General features: G+C 38.9%; 3 protein-coding genes across 6 annotated transcripts in view; 1 reads left to right on the forward strand and 2 right to left on the reverse strand.

The window, feature by feature from the left end:
* shroom2a (shroom family member 2a) overlaps nucleotides 1–404 on the reverse strand; it is a 32,162-nt gene extending 31,758 nt beyond the window's left edge. The window contains exon 1 of the mRNA XM_062395509.1: nucleotides 173–404. The gene's annotated coding sequence lies outside the window, so the exon portion shown is untranslated. The remainder of the gene's footprint in view (nucleotides 1–172) is intronic.
* A 342-nt stretch (nucleotides 405–746) lies between these two features.
* Nucleotides 747–4,531, forward strand: LOC133960710 (synapse-associated protein 1-like). The gene is made up of 9 exons (XM_062395512.1): nucleotides 747–1,103; nucleotides 1,217–1,335; nucleotides 1,422–1,488; nucleotides 1,634–1,707; nucleotides 1,811–1,950; nucleotides 2,092–2,243; nucleotides 2,594–2,652; nucleotides 2,742–2,886; nucleotides 3,549–4,531. Exons 1-9 carry the CDS (start codon nucleotides 911–913, stop codon nucleotides 3,674–3,676), a joined length of 1,077 nt encoding a protein of 358 aa, XP_062251496.1. The 5' UTR covers nucleotides 747–910; the 3' UTR covers nucleotides 3,677–4,531.
* Nucleotides 4,532–7,753: 3,222 nt separating this feature from the next.
* On the reverse strand, nucleotides 7,754–19,250 carry LOC133960711 (AP-1 complex subunit sigma-2-like). 4 transcript variants are annotated; one of them, XM_062395513.1, is made up of 7 exons: nucleotides 19,106–19,250; nucleotides 17,423–17,601; nucleotides 15,398–15,506; nucleotides 15,086–15,223; nucleotides 14,275–14,305; nucleotides 10,623–10,685; nucleotides 7,754–9,348 (listed from the first exon to the last, which is right to left on the reverse strand). In XM_062395513.1, exons 1-6 carry the CDS (start codon nucleotides 19,211–19,213, stop codon nucleotides 10,633–10,635), a joined length of 618 nt encoding a protein of 205 aa, XP_062251497.1. In that variant the 5' UTR covers nucleotides 19,214–19,250; the 3' UTR covers nucleotides 7,754–9,348; nucleotides 10,623–10,632. The 4 variants fall into 4 exon arrangements, with proteins under 4 accessions (XP_062251497.1, XP_062251501.1, XP_062251499.1 ...); XM_062395517.1 differs by lacking the exon at nucleotides 19,106–19,250 and adding an exon at nucleotides 18,979–19,099; XM_062395515.1 differs by lacking the exon at nucleotides 19,106–19,250 and adding an exon at nucleotides 18,942–19,099.
* Between the last annotated feature and the right edge of the window lie 802 nt (nucleotides 19,251–20,052).

Genomic DNA, 20,052 nt, shown 5'->3' on the forward strand with positions numbered 1-20,052 from the left:
CGACAACCGGCTGAACGGAGCCGAGTTACACAGACACGCTCTTTGACGCAGGTAACCGAAGCTTCGCGAGAAACGAGCGCTTATTTCTGAAAAACAACAACTCAACTCCATGAGACGTTTGACTCTCCACACACACACACCACAGAATAGTAGTTTAAACAGCTGAGCTTACCTGGGAGTTCCACTCCTGGATAAACCGGTGGACGCGAAAGCTTCCTCGGTGAGTCACGCAGCTTTATCGCAGGTTTGCGTTCCACATACTCGGTCTTTTTCAGCGCGACTGGGTTCCTTCTGTAACGAATCACGTTTAAAACAAAGGAGCGGCTCCGCGACTTGTTTCGCTGGGGAGCTGCGGAGTTCCTCTGCTGTTGGTGAGCAGCAGCAGTTCAGCCCGTGTCCCTGCAGGCTGGAGCGAGAGCGACACACTGACACACTCCGGAGAGTTTAAATGAGCTAAGCTAACCTAGCTCCATCCATGGACACCCGGGACAACAAGTGGAGCGGAACGCAGCACGAGCGCCATCTCGCGTTAGCGGACAACGTTTCCCTTCAAAAAACAACTTTGCTTCGCGCTTTGATGAATAAACACTCGGTGACTCACTCCAGTACTGTGGCTTTAACCAAACTTTCCGGGTTTAGACTAGTTAAGTCGCCATTTCGCTAACTATTAACAATTTCGCTAACTATTAACTTCTTCCAGGGAGTCCACGTTCCCATGACAACCCTTTAACTTAAGGGTCGGCAGTAGGTCCAAACCTAGCGAATTCGCGGAAATGGGTGAGTGGTGAAACGTCACCAGCGACCACACTTTACCTTAACTTTACTTTTACGAACATCCACACACGCAGTAATTGATCATCGGTGCGCGTTGAATAACTTATTGTAGCTCCATTGGCAAAGTATTGACAGTATGTTTAAGAACTGGGGAAACTGGTTAGGACTAGAGGGGGGAAATGGCCGAGGTAAACAAGAAGGCGAGACTGTTGTTGAAGCCAGTGAAGGTAACAGCAATCCCGAGATGGACAGAGTAAAGGCTGATGCTGAGTATGAGGACAAACACGCGGATCCTCATCCACTTCTACAGAAAGCAAAGGGCTTCAGTGGTAAGTGTGGTGCAGAACTGTACTGGTGCACTTAGTTGAAAGTGTTTGGTCGCCCTGCTGTAGCTCCCATGTAGCCGCAGCCACATCTAGTCATAGATGTTCTTCTTCTGCAGGTTACATCTATAACTTTGCCAGCAGTGCCTCTAAGAATCTGTCCGAGTCAGTGGTTGAAACAGCACAAACTTTGAAGAAGAGTGTCGAGGAGGGCAACATAAATGGAATTATTGATAAGGTAAATACCTCTTGGCTCTAGTCAGTTAACTGATTTCACAGCACCGTGTTTTTTGGGCCTGATGATGAATTATGTTCTTCCCTCAGACCCTTTTGGGTGATTTCCAGAAAGAGCAAGAAAAGTTTGTTCAGGAGAAAAAAGCCAAAAAGTTTGGTAAGCACTGAATAATTAATTCAGTTATTTTCCTGAGCTACTTTCATTAATAGTAGCCTAATTGCTTGATGATCAAAAATGCATCACATTTAAGTACAATCCCTTCAGAATACTGTGACTACAGACTAGTTTTCATTGTTCCTAGGTGCTGCTGTGCCTCCATGGGTTGGTTTCAATGATGAGGAAACTGTACAGCAACAGATTTTATCTCTCTCCGCAGTTAGTATGATTCCTTATAAGACATTTGTTTTGATATTCAAACCAAGTCAAATTGTTCATCTATATAGTATCAAGAAAATTGTAACTTATTTTTTTTTGACAGGACAAAAGAAACTTTTTGCGAGACCCTCCTGCTGGGGTACAGTTTCACTTTGACTTTGAGCACATGTATCCAGTCGCCATGGTGATGCTGGAGGAAGACGAGCTCCTCAGAAGGATGCGCTTCCATCTGGTCCCCAAACAGTGAGAATGTTTCCTGTGTTGCACATGTTAACTTCTGTTCCCATCATGTGCATCCCTGTGCAAGTGTGGGTTTATTTAAAAAAACGAAAATATTTTTATTCCACCACAGAGATGATTGTCTACTTCCTGTACTTTTTTTAGGGTGAAAGAGGAAGCCTTCTGGAAGAATTACTTTTACCGCGTGTCCTTGATAAAACAGTCGGCTCAGCTCACAGCTCTAGCAGCACAACAGGCGGAGGAACGGAGAGATGTGGAGAAAACTGCCTCCAGTCCCGTGGATACTTGTCAAAAGGGTACAATCTTATTGTGTAATGTAAAAGTAGAGGGCCTGTCTATAATCTGAAGGTTCTTGTCAATGAGAAGAACACAGATCACTAATTTTAAATGATGGCTTCTCAGCCACAAACCAGAAATAATAAATGTGTTTGAAAAGGGGATGAGGTAAAGCCAAACATTATGTTGTAAATCAAACAGTGAGTCGCCCTAAGGAACGTTTTGCACTTATTTAGGCAACAATTTGCACACTTTCAATGTTAAAATCAGTTGAATTCATACTTTATATGTATTGCATGCATTACTCTGCAGCAATGCATGAGAGAACGTGAATATTACTTAAGAGATAATGTCAAAATAATTTTTGCAGGTTTAGATAAAGGGAAAACTCCTCCAACCATTAACAGCACCAAACTAAAGACCAGTGAGGTAAGGTCATATGTTAATAGAATAAAATAATAGTAACTGGACTGGAAGCGGTGTAACATTCAGACCCCCTCCTGTTTCTGTAATGCCAGGATGAAGAGGAGATCTCCACCAGCCCACCTGTGTCTGAATTTGTTAGTGATGCTTTTGACTCATGCAACATAAATAAGGACGACTTGCGCAAAGAGATGGAACAGCTGGTTCTGGACAAACGGGAACCTCTTAGCACAACACAGGGTAAGTCCCTCTGTTGAACTGGATCATGATGTAACTGTTTATTGTAACGGTGCTGGTTTAAAGCAACTGCTCAGAGTATGCATAAGTTATGACGTGAACTGCGACATTACATTTAACTCTAAAAAAAACGTGTTGTCATGATGGTTAGAACCAAGGAGGAATCATTAATGTGATGATGACAATGTGCAGGGTCAGTTTTGTAAACTGTAAGCACAAGCCACCATGTTGGCACACATATTTCCTATGTGTACAGATGATTTTAAGTAGCACTTTTTATAAGCTACTGTACTCCACTTGACACAACACTTCTGTGGTGCATCTATGGTAATGAAGGACTGAAAAACTCCAGGTGACATATAATGATGAATTCATTATTTGCTCAAGCTTCCAAGATGGACAGGTGCATGTCACATGTTTGTGGCTTTTGCGATGTTCTTTCATGCTCTGCTGAGGAATTGTATATATAAATATAAGTTTAGATTAACTATTTAAAAAAATGTGATCATGAGGGCCTTGACTTAGACACCATTTATCTTGTTTTGGGAAACAGAGGAGCAAGAGTCTATATGTGTTTTAAACTCTGTGGACTTGCAAAGTGTGATTTTTATTTTTCCAATTGTCCATCTTATTGAGTGACTTCAAATTTGGGGTTGTGTTTCTAGATGAGACCCCAGACTGGGAAAGAGAGCTACAGGAGGAACTTAAAGAGTACAACGTGTTGGCTGATAACCAGAACCACGACGACAACTGGGACAAAGAGATTGAGGATATGCTAAAGGAGGACAGCTAGAGCACCGGAGCTAGCTTGTCAATCTTAAGCATTTTAAGTATAGTGAATAGTTTTATGCGTTATATATTTAAAAAAGAAAAGATCTTGTCCTGAACCTCATATTTATAATGTACACCTCCATGGTAAATACAACACTACAGTAGCAACAGTGAAGAAGCCGACTCTGTAACATAAGTCTGAATAGTTTTTTTGGCTCGCTTTAAAGGTCTGGTTGGTAATTTGTTAATGAAACTCTTTATCGTATTTGTTGAAATCTTTTTCACAACCCGTGAATATGTGAACGCGTCCAGGTAACGCAGAAATAAATACAGAAGCTAATATGATATCACTTTTTATATTAGTTTCATACTTGTGAGTGAATTTCCTTGGGTGACTGGACATGCTGTCTATATTTGTTGAGATCAAAAGCATTGTCTCAACATGCACACGTATATATGTAGATGCTGATATAATGTACTCTGTTTACACCGATGAAAACGGCTCCAGATTTATTTACTATTTACTTTATTGACTCTGTGATTTTTAAATGCACGTTTCCTTGTTTTTACATTGGTGATTGTACACAGAATGTGTTCTAAGACATAAAGCATATTAAACCAAAGCACATGTGTATCTCAACATGTCAATGTGTCCCAACACCCGAAGACACTGTTACTCTTTAATCACCAACTTGTTGGCGGTTCTGTCCCTAATGCGCTGTGAGAAACCTGCAAAGAATTGAAGGAAACAAGCTGTTTGTGACGGAGCAGTTCTCTGACCCCAGAGTCCTCTTTATTGCTGAACTTGACAGGAAACATAACTGTTCTCCTTTTTCCATTTCAGACACTGCAACAATAAACTACACGATATAGTATCCTCTGTAAGTCCAGTAATGTCACACACAGGTTGCATTTCACTCAGAGTGTAGCTACTGTTTATTTCACTTTACAGACTATCAGTCGCACATCTGAGATACAAAACTGCGCACAAAATCAATTTTACATGAAAAGTCTTCTCATTTGAAGTATATAGTGATTAGAGGAGAATATTTCAGTGTTTCAACATGTAATACAACTGACACACAGAAGAAGAAGAAAAAACTAAAGTGCGTAGATAGAAAAAAGTTTTTAAACAGTTTAGGTTTCAAACAACAATATCAGCTTCTTAAAGATGTAAACACAGTTCAAGATGTGAATAAAATACACCAATAATTCCAGTTGATTTGCACAGTCATGTGTTCAAGGCATCTTATGTATCTAAGTTCTCATCCATGTGACTGAAAACTAGTATTTAAGTACATTACATGTCATTTAGCTGACGCTTTTGTCCAAAGCAACTTACATGTTTCAAGAACACTTTATGAGGGGCCATTTGTAGGGGTTCAGTATCTTGCCAAGGACACATAGGCATGCAGATGGGAAAGAGTGGAATTCGAACCAGCAACCTTCTTGTTGCAGAACACCCGCTCTATCCCCTGGGCCACGCTCTCCCCAAAATACATAAAATAAACTCTGCTACAGTTTATCACACTTTTGCTATTAGATGCATGACCACTTTTTCTTTTCTCATCAGAGGCACAGTAGTAAACAAGTATTTGACATGCTGTACAATATGATACGTGTTGCTATCATTGGCCAGAGTTAATTCATTTTAATGTTAAATCCCAACCAGTTTTGAGTAAACAATGAAACGGCCTAAGAGGAGGATTTTTCAAGGTGTTACACACCACACATGTTTAGACCTGCGATCAGTTTTAAGGTGAAGCAACCTGTTTTTGCTCTTTGTTTTGGTAAATCAGCCACACATTTATTTATTGTATGTTTATGTCTAATCATTCTCCATCACCTCACTTCCAGCAGCATCAGGCACTTCACAGTCGCCGGACTATTATTATTTGCAGAATACAATTAAATGGGAAGCAAAATAGAATTTTATGTTCCCGAGAATGAACACATTTTCCTGCATTCTACACACATAAATAGTGTCTGTGTATTGGGGTCTGTGTCCTGCAAAATGTGGGTAAACAGCAACTACAATACTGTTTCCTGAATACATCCTCTGTAGACCTAAGAGCTGCTAAATATCCAGATGCTTCCCTCAGGAGTTGGTGGAGACCAAAACAGAGCTAAAGAAATCCGGGACTCCTGCAGCTGGCCACAAAGCTGAGATGCTTTTTCTTTTTGTACCACATATGCTTGACAATTTAAAAAGGCCATTTTACTGTATTTCACTGCTATGTCACTTTGTTCTTGCTTATTTCTACCAGCTCATGGTCAAAAATTTACAAAATACAGCCACAAGTGAAATAATCTGGTACCATAAAGCCTTTACAACACAAAATGAGATATTTTAAGTCACTGAAATGCACTATTAGAAAAAAATCTAAACACAGTTGTAAACATGAAGAAATAAAACAGTGATTCTTGTATTTGCACATTGATAAAATGATCTCAGAACCTGCTTAATTGCAGTAAAATGCAGATGCAGTCATGGCACAGACTATTTCATTGGAATTTAATGGACGTCCATCAGAGATTAAGGCATTCAACAGTAAGTGGGATTAGAGGAGGGTCTGTAAACTGTAGAAATATGAGACACTACATTTTCTGTTTCACAGTCTTTTGATTTCAAATGCCAAAGTTGTTGGGCTTAAAACTGTCATCAAGTTCACGGTCATCACAATGCATTGTGAGGCGAGATGAAATGTAAATCTTTGGTTTTGTGGATGCAATACTTTTGACTTCCCTTTACAATATTGCCTCAGCCTCAGCAGAATCTTAAATCAGATTTGGGATTAAGGTTAAGCAGTTCACTCAGGACAGCTCCTCACACTGGACTGGAAAGCTGAACGATGATGGTTTTTCTTCACTCACAGTTCACCTCATCGCACTGACCAAATAAATAACTCAGCAGGATATGGAGCGGTAGTGCAACATTGTCTCAGAGAAGAAAGAAAACAGATCCAAAGGAAAAGCAATGGCCACCGTATGAGTGTGTGTGTGTGTGTTTGTGTGTAATACAAGATTGTGTGAGCTCAAAGGTGAATTGGAGTCAGCGTCGGCTTCACACAGCAGAGCCGCTGGCAGATGGATGCATGTGGAGCAAGTGGATGTTGATGCGCCATGTTTATGTCAGACCGATTTCCTCCAGCACGCTGCGCGGGGTCTCTGCTTCCTGTGGAGGGAGAGGAACCAGAGCTCCAGTGAAGCGCTCGGGGGGCTGCACTAAACACACACACTGATAACAGATCTCAACGAGGTCTCCGTTCAACTCAACTCTGCACACAGCTAAAGCTGCATTAATCATAAATATTTGTATAATATCAGAATCAAATTAAAGTGGCTTGACGTGAGGAATCAATTACTTGCAATAACTGTAGTTCAGTTCACCATCTGAATTCTCTATTCATATTTGTGTGAACAATTAGTTTATTTTCTCTGCATTTCTGTGAGAAAATGTAATCTCTTTATTCTTGAGACCTAATTGTGTAAAAAAAGTGTTCCATATGGCAACTTTAAAGCTGCATTTATCTATACTCTTTTATATGTATACATATACATGTTAAATTAAATGCATAATAAAGTAAATACATACAAATGAAAGGGGTGGCTTTTACTATGAAACCCACAATTCTTTAGTTCATCTTCCAAACTACAATATGTTGTCATATATACATTTAAAAAAAATGTTTGGGTCATAACATGAGGATGGACAGACGGCGTTAAATACATGTCATCCACTGGCCTGCATTCATAATCATTATTTGATTATTTGATATTTACTTTTATTTTAATTTATGTTGTACCTACATGAACATACAGGAAATTATATGAGCTGGTGGTTTTTGGCAGAAAGAAAGAGACGCACTTACTTTGGCATCCTACAACAAGGTTCAGCACAAAGTAAAGAGAAGAGTTGCATCAGAGCAGTGAGGAAGAAATCATGCTTTATAATGGAGATATAAAAATTTAACCCACTTTCAGTGGGAAGGACACTGAGTTTGTTTCCAAAACAGAAGAAATTGCAGAAAAACTATAACCTGATGTCAACTCAAACTGCAATAGGTTAACATCAAAGAAAGACACCAGTGTGCGCATGTGACAAAGAATCTTAACAATTTATTGATGATCTATCATGTACATTGATCAAATTAACCACGGCGGTCTATTGATGCAATCTGGCTTCATGAGTTGGACACAGGTGAACAATGACGGTTCATATAAAATATCTTAAGTGCTTAGACAGTGTGCAATTATGACGGATCAGTCTAAGTGTCTAAAATATCTGTATATCTGTCTAAATTATGTTTTAATGCCTATAAAGCCCTTGGTTAATCTGTGCAAAGTGCAAATATTTATTCAGTATGAATAAATATTATAACTTACCTTGAGAGTGACCTTTTTTCTATTTATCTAAATAGGAAATAATCAGGGTCTATCAATTTAAAGATATAGAATAACAACTCAGCTTATTACTGGACAAATATTTAAACACTAGGCGATCTTGTGTTCGTACCACGGTCTGAGCAAGAAACTGTTTCATACTTAAAGCTATAACAAATCCTAACATCACAACAAGGACAAATCCTTAAATCCAAATACATACTGTCTGATGAGAAGTGAGAATATATGAAAAAAAAGACAAGATAAACAAATGTAGAATTTACTCGTGGGATGGGCTGAAGGGATGTGAATTCAGACGTTAAAAAAGGACGGATAGTGAAAAACGAAACACGTCTTTGATAAAATAATGACTTAAATGTTAAATCTGTGTTTAAATAACATCAGAATTCAGATGCTAATAAATTGTGATGTGGCCCTCAAGCATTTACATACTCTAAAGGTATAGTGCAGAATCAAACACCGACATTTTGTGCATCTGTACTACAGCCTGTGCAACAGGGGGCAGACTTCCCCCACTTATTCTGAATGGTAATAACCCATGTAGAGACCATCCATCATAACAAAATACTGGATATGAAATTGTCCCTATTTTTATAAAATATTATTCACGTGTCATTGTGATCCAACAGTGCACAGACAGATCTTCTTTAAACTAAAAGAACAGCAGGTAATTCAAATAAAGGTTTTGTTTGCCACTATTGAAAAAAAAAAAAAAATCTTAAAAACAGTAAAACCCACGAAAGGAAAAAGGATAAAAGAGATGTAACTGAATTCTGGTAAGTGGACCTTAAGTTCAAAATCATTAGTTAAACTGCATACTTTGTGTGATGATGGCACATGCTGCCCTGCTGGTGAAACAAATAAGTGGAGCGATGACAGGCATGTAACAATATATCGCTACAGAACTTATGACTCATTACACATATATATACTATAACTGGTTCATGTCATAATAACGATTAAAGACATTGACCTCCTTGTTCTCCCAACAATCCGACCTAAATGTGTTCGTCAATTACTGTAGCTTTAAACTTACTTTTAAATTTTGTGACAACATTGTATCATGACTGCCATGTACTGAATTGAACAGTGAACTGAGTGAGCAACAGTGAAGGTTATGACACCCCCCCTAACCAATGACAATGAGAGGTGCTCAGAGTGCAGAGAGAAAGGTGCCAGGCACTGAGGAGCTCAGCATGCAGGGTGGATAGTGGCAGCAGCAGTGGCGGCAGCAGCAGCAGCGGTGGCAGCCAATCAGTACACAGGCACATTAAAGTACTCATGACGGGGCTGAGGGAGAGAAATGCACACAGCTTAGAAAACACCAGAACATTGAGGCGAAACAGTCACCTCATTCACACACTTCATTCACAGGACATGCAGGAGAAAGAACAACAGGCAGGAGACGCCACTCGGAGACAAAGACAAACTACTCTCACTGGGACCCCTTTTAAAAAAAACAAGTTTTTCTAGTTCTATTAAATATATTTCAATTTCAGAGAAATTGTCACTTGCTTTCTTGTTGTGAGTTAGATCGTAGGTGATACACCACTTATATGTCTGTACAGTAAATATGATGAGGGAGCCAACAGGTAGTTTGCTTAGCTTAGCATAAAGACTAGAAAAAGGAGGGAACAGGTAAAATGGTCAAACAAAACTCACCAACTAACACATGGAATCTTGTGTTAGTATGTGAGGCTTTTTGTTATCTTGCATAAGCCATATGAGAATTGAAAAGTAAAAGTGAAGTACAAGGGGCTGTGTGAAGAAACCATTACTCAAACTGGTTCACTGACAGCCTGGCTCTTTCAAGCATTTCTAGATCTCACTATCAGCCAGCCACCAGATGGCAATCAGGTTGCATTGGCTTCACTTTTAGGGAACAGTCATGTTACCCATCTAACAGTCTATGGCAGGAATAGAGACATGTTTTTAACATTTCAATTTCTCCTTAGGATTAATCAAAGAAAACAAAGCATTTTAGAATGTGAGCCTTTTTCACAATCTCCTGACAGAGCCAGTTAGTTGTCCCTCCCTCCTTTCAGTCGCTATGCTAAGCTACGCTAATTGTCCCTTGGCTTCAGCTTCATATTTACCTTACAGACACATGAGTGGTATTGCTAAAGCTAATACAGCAAAAATAATAAAATATCCACATTAGTGAAAGATAGATTTCATTTTGAGTATTGTAGTAAAAACGGTTTATGTATTGCTTAATATTTTTTTCTATAATGGTTTAAACTATGGTCACAAAGTCAACATGTCGCCTATTCAAACTGCAGACATGTAATCAGATAACACATCTGGTGGTGTGGACAGTGTCAATGAAATGTTACACATACATGAAAAACAACACAATGAAGAAAGACTGTTTGATACAAACATATATTGATGACTATGGAGAGACAGTTACTATCAACAAGAAACCACGAACATGAGCCACAACACCGTCGTAACCAGCACAAACTGAGCTACAGACAGACTGATATACACAGCAAGAAGACTGACACTATAGGGCTCTTACAGGCACAGACGGCCTAAATCCACAGACACAGATTAATCACCTCAGTGGGCCTAATTCTGGAAAAGACCAGAGGACTCAGAGGCCATATTTGGGACCATCACACCTGTGAGGCAAACATGTGTATGAGGACAAAAATAAACAGAATGATGCACAACACTGTTCGAGCTGGATAAAGTCTAAATCTCACAGGAAACTACGGCACCGACACATCTACAGTATGTGGCGTGGTCGGGGAGCAGGAGATTAACTTTGCACCACCACAACAGTGCCCTCTTCATTTGGTCGTATCTGCTCATTTTGTCTCCGATGTCTCTCACGCAGAGTTGAGCTAAGCAGGAAATCTTCAGAGGCATCATTATTCCAAAAGAAGATCAGCCGGCTGGCACCAAAGTAATGACCAGCTCCAGAGAAATGTTTCATTAAAGCCTTATTAAAATCGCTTCCACCAAATCCCCTGTGGTATGTTTTCCATGTAATTACTGCACTATGCACTTCTTAATTCCAAAAAGCACAAGGACCTAATTCCATATGTGCCCTCTCTCAACCCCTGCACTGGATTTACCACTTCACTCTTTACATCCACTAACTTATATGTTTAGATTTTCTGAAAGATGACAATCATTTTTGTCCTCCCTCATTCAAATCACTGGAAATAACTTTTGCATTGGCTTATTATATCATGAACCACTTATTTTAAAGTTATGTCAATTGCAGAAGATAAAGTAGCAGAGGACATTTTGAATTTGATCTCCTGCTCTCGTGATTATTAAATGACCATAATGAAAAGAGGCACTTTTTGCTTTGTTTTCAGGCTGGTGATAATCCTGATGTCAACAAATCCTTTAAAAAGACCCAAGCCAACAATGAACGATTTAAATTTGTGTTAACAATTTCTGATATACAGGATTATTCCTCTGTGCTATGGAGAGAGGGTTAACCCTTAACCGAAAAAGTTACATGTTCCTTCATTTAGCATGAAAAACACGATCAGCTGCCATAGTCCGGCTGTGTAGTTATCCACAGCGGAAAATAGTCGGCAATTTCAATTTGTTTAATCTTTGCTTTAATTTTGTTTGCTTAAAATAAACAGTGTCCATGTGGCCACCTCCAGTAGAAACCATTGGGAGTGGGAACCAGAGCCAAACCTGGAAGTGTTGGTTTATGGTCTTTTTATGGGATATGTTCAAATAAAACATTGAGTACAGAATTATATCTTAGTGTTGATTAGACAATGATTGTTTCCATTTTGGGTCAAATGACACCTGAAGAATCAATATTAGTAAAGTAAAGTAACTAAATGTGAAATACTGACGTAATTTAGTGTTTTTGTTCAGGAATTCTTTTATACCATTTCAAAACAACACACATCATATATCTGAGCAATATCATTGAGTGCTGTTAGTAAGACAACAGGCTAGTCTTCACACAGGCAGCATAGCTCTCTCACTGTGAAAAACACTTTCCATGTTACAGTTTAAAGTTCAAATGCAAATTTAGTATGAGAAAATTGCATTCATAAAAGAATATTGCAGTTTCTCGTGTGCTACAACGATCGAAGAAACTGTTCAAAATGTTTAATGTGACACCAAATGTTTGATGATGCTGCCTGTTAGTGAAACTGAGTGTGTTCAGACAAGTGGTTAACATTTCAGTTGAGGTTCATGCCTGTTATGACCCTGGCATTTGTTGTGTATGTGTCACTCAGCGTTATGAGACAGTCAACGTTCATGCAGGTAAGAGTTCAAGGCACGCAAAACTAGAAACCCATGCTGACCGACAGACTGACAACACCAGTCTCGTAGTTACCAGTAGCCTGGACATGGATGGACCCTAGGCCCATTACAAGATCTCCTCATTTGGCAAACTCCCCCAGTCTTCACTCTGGCTCTACAAATACAGAATTGAGCCAATCAGAGTCGTTTTCTCTCTTCCTGTCTGGGTAAAGTTGGATTGGCTCTCTGCAGGTTCTGACCCCACTTATTCCAAAGTGAGAATATTAATCAAATTATTTTAAAAATCTCTTCACGTCACACACTTAAAAAGAAAGTGGCTACATTAAGAACTTACCATTAGTCATTGCTGTGCAGCGTGTTCCCTATAGTGAATGTACTTGATGGTCCTGCTGACTGTAAATCAGTGAGTAGCTTCACAGTTTGTCCTTGAGAATTATGGACGTAGCCTGACAGCCCCTGTCTCACACCTAATGTTTAGCTTTTCTAATACTACTTGACTTGACTTTCATTTCATTCATTCATTTAGGCCACTTTTAAATCCTACATAAACATGAGTAAAATAATTTGTTGGGTCTTGTTCATAGCTACATGTCACCTATACTATGATGAAGTAAATGATGATAGATCTAATATCAAATATCAATGACAGGGAGACAATATGTCTATGCTTAGCCGTAAGAATGTTCAGTCATCTGACAGCGTTTCAGATATGTAGATGATTATTGAGCAAAAATCTTAACTAATGGAAATGTTATTTTGTATTTGTCACTAGAGTGTAACCCAAATATTGTCCGGTTAATATTTCTGGTTAATATTTGTGGTTTCCAGGATTTCTGTATCAGTATTTAAATATTTTCCTTCCATAATGTTCCCATTTCAAATATTCTTATTTCATTAAACTTATTTTCAAACGTCCTCAGGTGCATATTTTTGTCATTCTAAGCTAAATCTGTGGGATTGTTGTAAAAAACTTTCCCCCAGAAATCCAATGTAGGCCGTTATCTACAGTTCACATCACTCTCTCCACTAAACGTTGATGGGCTGTCAGCGGTGGCCTGGTTTCGCTTCCCAGAACTCATTAGCGGTGGCCTTCTGGATCACTAACTGACTCGACGTTCCGAAAAACAAGTCCAGCGGAACCCATTAGCCTGCTGACACTGATTGGGTCGATACTAGACAACTATGTAAAACACAGTTAACATTAAAAGATGCCTTCAGTAGCTAATGCTATGAAATCAATTTGACAGTTGTGCACTCTCTAGAAAGGAAACCAATCCTGATTCAAGTTTATAGCTCTTAACTGTAACATATGTAATATTTCTGATTAACAGAGTTACAATATGTCAGTCTGAATTTGCAACATCATTGTGAAGTATAGAAACACAGCTGTGGTTGTGAGCTATGTTTCTGCTGATCATGCTAATGGTCAGAATCCTTATGGCAGTGACGCTGTGGTTTTGCTACTGAGGCTTTGCAGCCCAGAGGCTTTGTTTCTGGGCTGCAACCTGAGCTCCCCTCACATCTCCCATCACACAGGGATGAAAAGACTGTGTCAGATTTCATTTGAGACATTTTTGTGTTACTGTATGTTTTAGTTGTCTTATCGAGACAGCCTGTGTACAGTGATTCATTTATATCTCTCAATTAGTAATAACACATTTTAGAAGTAAATTCAGTGATGTTACTTGAGGAGATATCTCATGTAGTTATGCTGCTGCAGGAGTTATATCGGTTAGTGTCTAGTCTACACAAAGACATCAGGGATGAGGTTATTATAAAGCAGAAAAACACATACCAGCAACTGCAATATCTATGTGGTGCTCGTAACACTTGTAATACTGCTGTTGTTGGTACATTGTTTACTCCTGGTTTTAGGATTGTGTTGGTGAATCTATGGTGAATCTAAAGCTACTGGTCTACCACTACAGCCAGGGTCACTGGGGTTCTAACGAACTGTACCTGCAAACAGACGCATCTGAAAGTCTATATTCTGCAAATCACAATAGTAAAGACAGAAATATGTGAGCTGGAATCAGGATCAAGATCAAGCAAACTAAGTGGAGGAGAAACAAGCACGGTGAAGTCCATGGAATGAAAAATCACAAGAAATAAAATGTCAAACATTTGTGACAACAGGACTTCAGAACTCAGAGCACCACACTGATGCAGCTCCGGTTCAGATGGAGGTAAGGATAGGAGTGGTGATCAGGAATCCAACAGTGAAAGTAAAAGTGTATGAAAGAATCTCAACTGACCTCCTCCACTTCATTAAAAGGGAGCAAAGACAAAAAGCTACACACAACATTTTAAACCCTGTTTTACTTTAATTATGTGATATACAGAAACTCCTACTTCGATAATTCAAGTGTCGACTGTGCTGTATGATGGACATTGGTCATTTATAAATTGTTTGCAGACAGAGCGTGTCTTATAAATATTTAAAGGGTTTTAAGAGCAAAGAGGAACAGTAAATAGCACCCAGAGTGTGTGCAGGCTCATCCACCTATTCCTGAGAGGAAAAACTTCTACACAAAAATTTAAAACATTACAAAAACGTATTTTGGGTTAAAATTGAGGTAGCAGATCTTTACTCGTGTAAAATAAACTCTGACACTGACTCATTCCTCAATTCTTCCTCAGTCTGATCTGGAGAATCTCACATATCAGAACAGTCATAATAACGAGTGAGGGCAGTTTACTTATTAAATTGGAGAAAGTCATTAGTGTGAAATCCTTATTCATCATCATGACTCTCATTTTCATGTCTTACCTCCTGCAGCAGGTCAGCCTGCTCAATGGCCTTTAATACATTCTTCTTCGACGTCTCCTGAGCCTCCCCACCCAACAAGAATTCATCGAGAATGAAGTAGGCCTTCTCAAAGTTGAAAATGATGTCCAACTCACAAACCTGTGGATCCAAACTACAAATCAATATAAACATTGGATTTCTGCAGGTTTCGATAAGCTAAATCCAGACCATAATGAATGGAATTTAGGACCATAGTCTACATTCAAAAGATGGCAAACATATGATGAGACATTGTGTGAATACACAACATATAAATTAATAAGAGGAACGCACACTGCCAAAGTATTTATCCAGCAGCTCCACATATCTGTGGATGATCTCCAGTGTGATGAGCTCATTGTCCTGGTCCTCGATGGCACAGCAGAAATACAAACTGGCGTATCTGTAACAGAACAACGTGACTGTTAAATCTGGCAAACAAATAGAAACAAAATTAACTGCATTAAAAAAGCACCTTTCAAACTCCTGACATTAACCTGACAAAGTGAGAATAAGAGGAGCTGACTAAATGCATTTTTATCATAGGCTCCCCTACTGATAAATATACTGTCTCCCAGCTCATTAAAAGTGCTGAAAGAGCAACGCTGTTGTTATTAGCAAGGACTGACTGATGCTTACTGTGCACTGAGTCTAATTTAAAAAGCCAGATGCAGAAGGCTGTATCAGTTAAGCCTAATTCTACTATGGTTCTTGATCCCTTTTTAATCCCTAAGGATTTTTAAGCATGTGATGATTGGCTAATAAAGGAGCCGGTCAGTTGATCCCTCACAAGCAGCGGGTCAGGAGGCCATGGTGGACCCAGCAGAAGTTTTTTAGAAAGGAGCGAGTCTCAAACTCTGCAAAGATGGAACTTGTTGGCATTATTGATTCCAGCTATTTTAATTCTTTGTTTCATGGTCCACTCCGTCCTTGTGAGCCGTTTGTACAAGTTACTGCAAGGCACAGACAAGCTCATGAAACAATGAAGTCAGTTGTTTAATTGTCTATGAAACAGCAGTTGTACTGAAGCTGACACACAAAGTGAACTAGCAAGCATTGGCATCACTGTTACAGGGTCAAACCTTTCAGAACAAAAGCATACATAGCTCTGATATACTCTGTAGATACTGTAGATAGAAACTCTGTCTATGTATCTGTCCATATAGCATGTTTTTTTGCATATTGGATAGTAAATTTAATATATTTGCATATTGGACGGATGGTTTGATTAAAAAAATAAATCTAAATGCAACTTGAGCTTTGGGAAATTATTACAGCCATTTTTCCCTATTTTCTGACATTTCAGAAAAAAAAGATTGATCAGTTATTTCAGAAAATAGTCATTGCTTGCAGCCAGAGACCTGCTGTATGTTTTCGTGAAGGATTACTACATCTGTGTGTGCTCTGCTTCAACATGGTGACAGGCTGTATTTTGAAACGTTATGGTTGCTTCACTCTTGCCTAACTGTGCGCTCCAGATCTCATGTTTCCTAATTGCATTTTTCTTTTATATTTCATATCGTGTAACTTTATACCATTAACAGTCTAAATATTAAACCGCAGCAGCAGTTATTGTCTTTACTGTATCAAAACTAATTTCCATTGGGTGCTCTGCGGCTCATTTAGCTCCGGTGTAGGCCTTGTATTACATTACTATATATTATTTTAATTTCTTCTCACTAAAGTTAAAATAAAATAAAATACAACAATGAAAAAGGACCTCCCTGTGGCCTTCGACATGTACATACAATCATAATGTCTGAACCCTTATGGAAACACGTTCTCAAATAATGCATGCTCTTGGACCAATGCTCTTCGACTTCTTAATTCACCTTCAGTAAAAACATTTATCATTTCTCTCACAGAACAATGGGGACAGTTCTCTTCTAACATGTGACCAATCAGAAAGCTTGGAGCTTTACTGAACTATGAAAATAAAGACCTATTCAGACCACTGCAGTGAAACTGTATCCAAAGGTATCATCTCTACTCACACTTTTGCGTCTTAATTGTATATAATGAGTCAATTGAACTGTTCACATTCAACAGGTAAACAAACATGTGTCCGGTTGAGCAATAGTGCAAAGTCACCTCGGCTGCTGTGCTTGTGACTCAGGGTTTGTTTACCTGTCCACTGCAAAACAACTATTAGGTGAAAATGTTTTACTTTTCTTATTGTACATGAAGCCTTCATGTTCTTTGGTGACACACTCTTCACAGTCTATGAATGGCAGGTCTATGACTTGCCCAAGTAAGTGTGAAAAACTCTGTTCTGCGCCCATTCAACCAGAAAACACTTCAAGTCCAATTTCTACGCACCTCTTGTATACAATCTTCAGGTCTCTCCACTCTAGGAAGCTGCACATTTTGGGCTTCCGAGCCAGGATTGTCTGCACCAACTCTCTGGTGATCTTCTTTTTCTCCTTATCAGACAAAGGCACGTACCATTTCTGAAGCCTGAGCTTGCCCTGTCGACTGAACAGAAGCATGAACTGCATCTGGAATGAAGACATGGGGAGAAACAAAAAACAACAGAGGAGCCGTGAACCATTATGAGAGACGAGGGGAAGGAGTGGGTGGTTTTAAATATCCACACAAAGATTCAAAAAGCATTCAGAAGAGAACAGCCAACAACTTATTAATGTGACGCCAGACGAGGGCTTTAGAAGTCAAGAAGATTCTGAAACGTTAAGGCAAACCAAAGAAAGAATGCTACTGATTGACATAATAGGGTCAATCCATGTCTGGAAATGACTTAAGTTATTATCCTATTGAGGTCATACTTTCACTCCCTGTCCATTTGTATCTGTTTTGTTTGTTGTGAGCAAAATATGTGTGGTATGGTTCAGGGAAATCTGGTAGATAGTGTGTTTCTCTACATTTTCACCATTTACCCAGGGAATACTTTATGGATCCTGGTGAAATAAATCTGGCATATTTTGGCAACTGATATGTGAGAGTGTGAAATTTGGTGCAGATTGAATTGAAGGCGACTTCTGGGCCTTGCTGGAGTAATGTGCTCTACTGAGATCAACTCAAGCTCTATATACACTCAGCTATCAGTTTATTAGGTACATGTATGTAAGGCATGTAGTGTAATGAGATCCAACACAGCAGACTTGCTGCATATCCTCCTTCATGAGGCTTAAAATGTTCAGCTTTTCATTGAAACTGGTGGCTGTTTATTTAGGTTTAGTATATTAAATACAACATCATCACAAAATAGAAAAATATAATATCATATAATATACAATATCCGGGTGTGGAACAACTAGCAGCGGCTTGTATGAAAATCACAGCCAAAAGGTAAACAGAAGATAACATAAAACATACAAAGTCACAGATACAGGTTATTTACATGTGTTCAAGAGAAAATATTAGTCATATTAGTATTTCATGTATATATAAATATGTGTGGTGTTGTTGATTTGTATTACACGATTCAAAGTGGAGTTTCTGTCTTAAAACCGGCCCTCATGGATTTTAATGTGTTGGAGGAAATAGTAGAGACAACTGTCACGGTTGAGTCAACGGGTCTCTGAACTAAAAAATAACCGTATTGAAGGGAGGTTTCATTCCAGGCCTGTTGTACTGATCACACAGGTTTAAGATGAATGTGACAAATATTAATAATAATAACTCTTATATTAGTACCATAGAGTTATTCGTTCAGATGTGTCATGTGTTGTCATGTGTTAAGGATAAAGAACCGTTTTACTTCAGGTTTGAAAAATCTGCCTTTAGAACGGTTGAGCAGAGAAAACCGGAAGCACGTTGTCACTTCTAGCTCCGTTCAAAACAACACGTTTTAACGAACAATTCAAAATGACAGAATCACCTCGTCTTCACCGGTATGAACACTGAAGTCCGCTTACACCGTTATTCAGCGCTGAGCTTTGTCCTCTGCAGCTAGCGACCCGGGTGGGTAGAACCCAACATGGCACCGTGCATGTTCACAGGTATCAGAGTAAAAGATGAAACAAAGTAAAAAAAAGTACTTACGTTGAATAACAACACAGTATTCCTCTCTGAAGATATGAGCCACCACCCGAACCAGCACCAGGCATCAAACACCTGATTGGACAGACACGCGCTCGTGTTGCTGTTCATTGGCTCACAGGGTTCCGGATTATCCCGCCCTTTTCGACGCTTTAACTCGCCATCTTGGGTGTGATTGGCCAGTTTAAACGTCAATCAAGACTCAAACGTCATGAGCAGCAGCTGATGGTTTGAATAAAGGCTGAAGGAAATAAATAAAGATAATAAAAGTTTGATTGAATTGGATTTGAACACGGAGAGATAAGCAAAAGAAGAAAGAGCATCTGCAACTGTTTTACTTTGAAGAGTTATTAACCATGACCCTGGATTAAAGTTATTGATCTGTTATTATTCATCATGTTTGAATATTTCTACAATGTTTTGATGATTTCTTCGTAATTTATTTCACTGACAGTTCATTTTGATTTGCAGATATGTAGTTTGTCAACAAATCATCAGTAATATATAAGATAATACAAAACTTAAATCAGGAAAACAGAGTCTAGAATCAAAGACAAACTTAATATATATATTAATCCTGTTTGAGCTGCATCTGTTCAAACAGGTCTGATTGCTGTGGCTAACTGTCAAGTTCAGAATTGATTTCAGCATTTTATTGCTAGTTTTTAATTCTCTTAGCTGCATTGCCCCCTCTTAAATTACTGACCTCCTTCTACCGTACATACCTGCTTGTGATCTCAGATCTGCAGATCAACTGTTGCTCTTGGTTCCCAGGGTAGAGCGGGAAACTGAGGGCAGTGGAGCTTGCTCAGTAAGGGCTTCACGACCGTGGAATAACCACTGGGAATCACACAAGTTACCTTTTTGTCCGCTTCTAAATCTGGTTTAAAGACGTATTTTGATAACATGGCATTTACCTATATTTCTTATGTCTTTGTTTATCCAATATT

This window comes from Platichthys flesus, chromosome 9 (genome assembly GCF_949316205.1).
Source record: "Platichthys flesus chromosome 9, fPlaFle2.1, whole genome shotgun sequence".
Taxonomy (NCBI): domain Eukaryota; kingdom Metazoa; phylum Chordata; class Actinopteri; order Pleuronectiformes; family Pleuronectidae; genus Platichthys; species Platichthys flesus.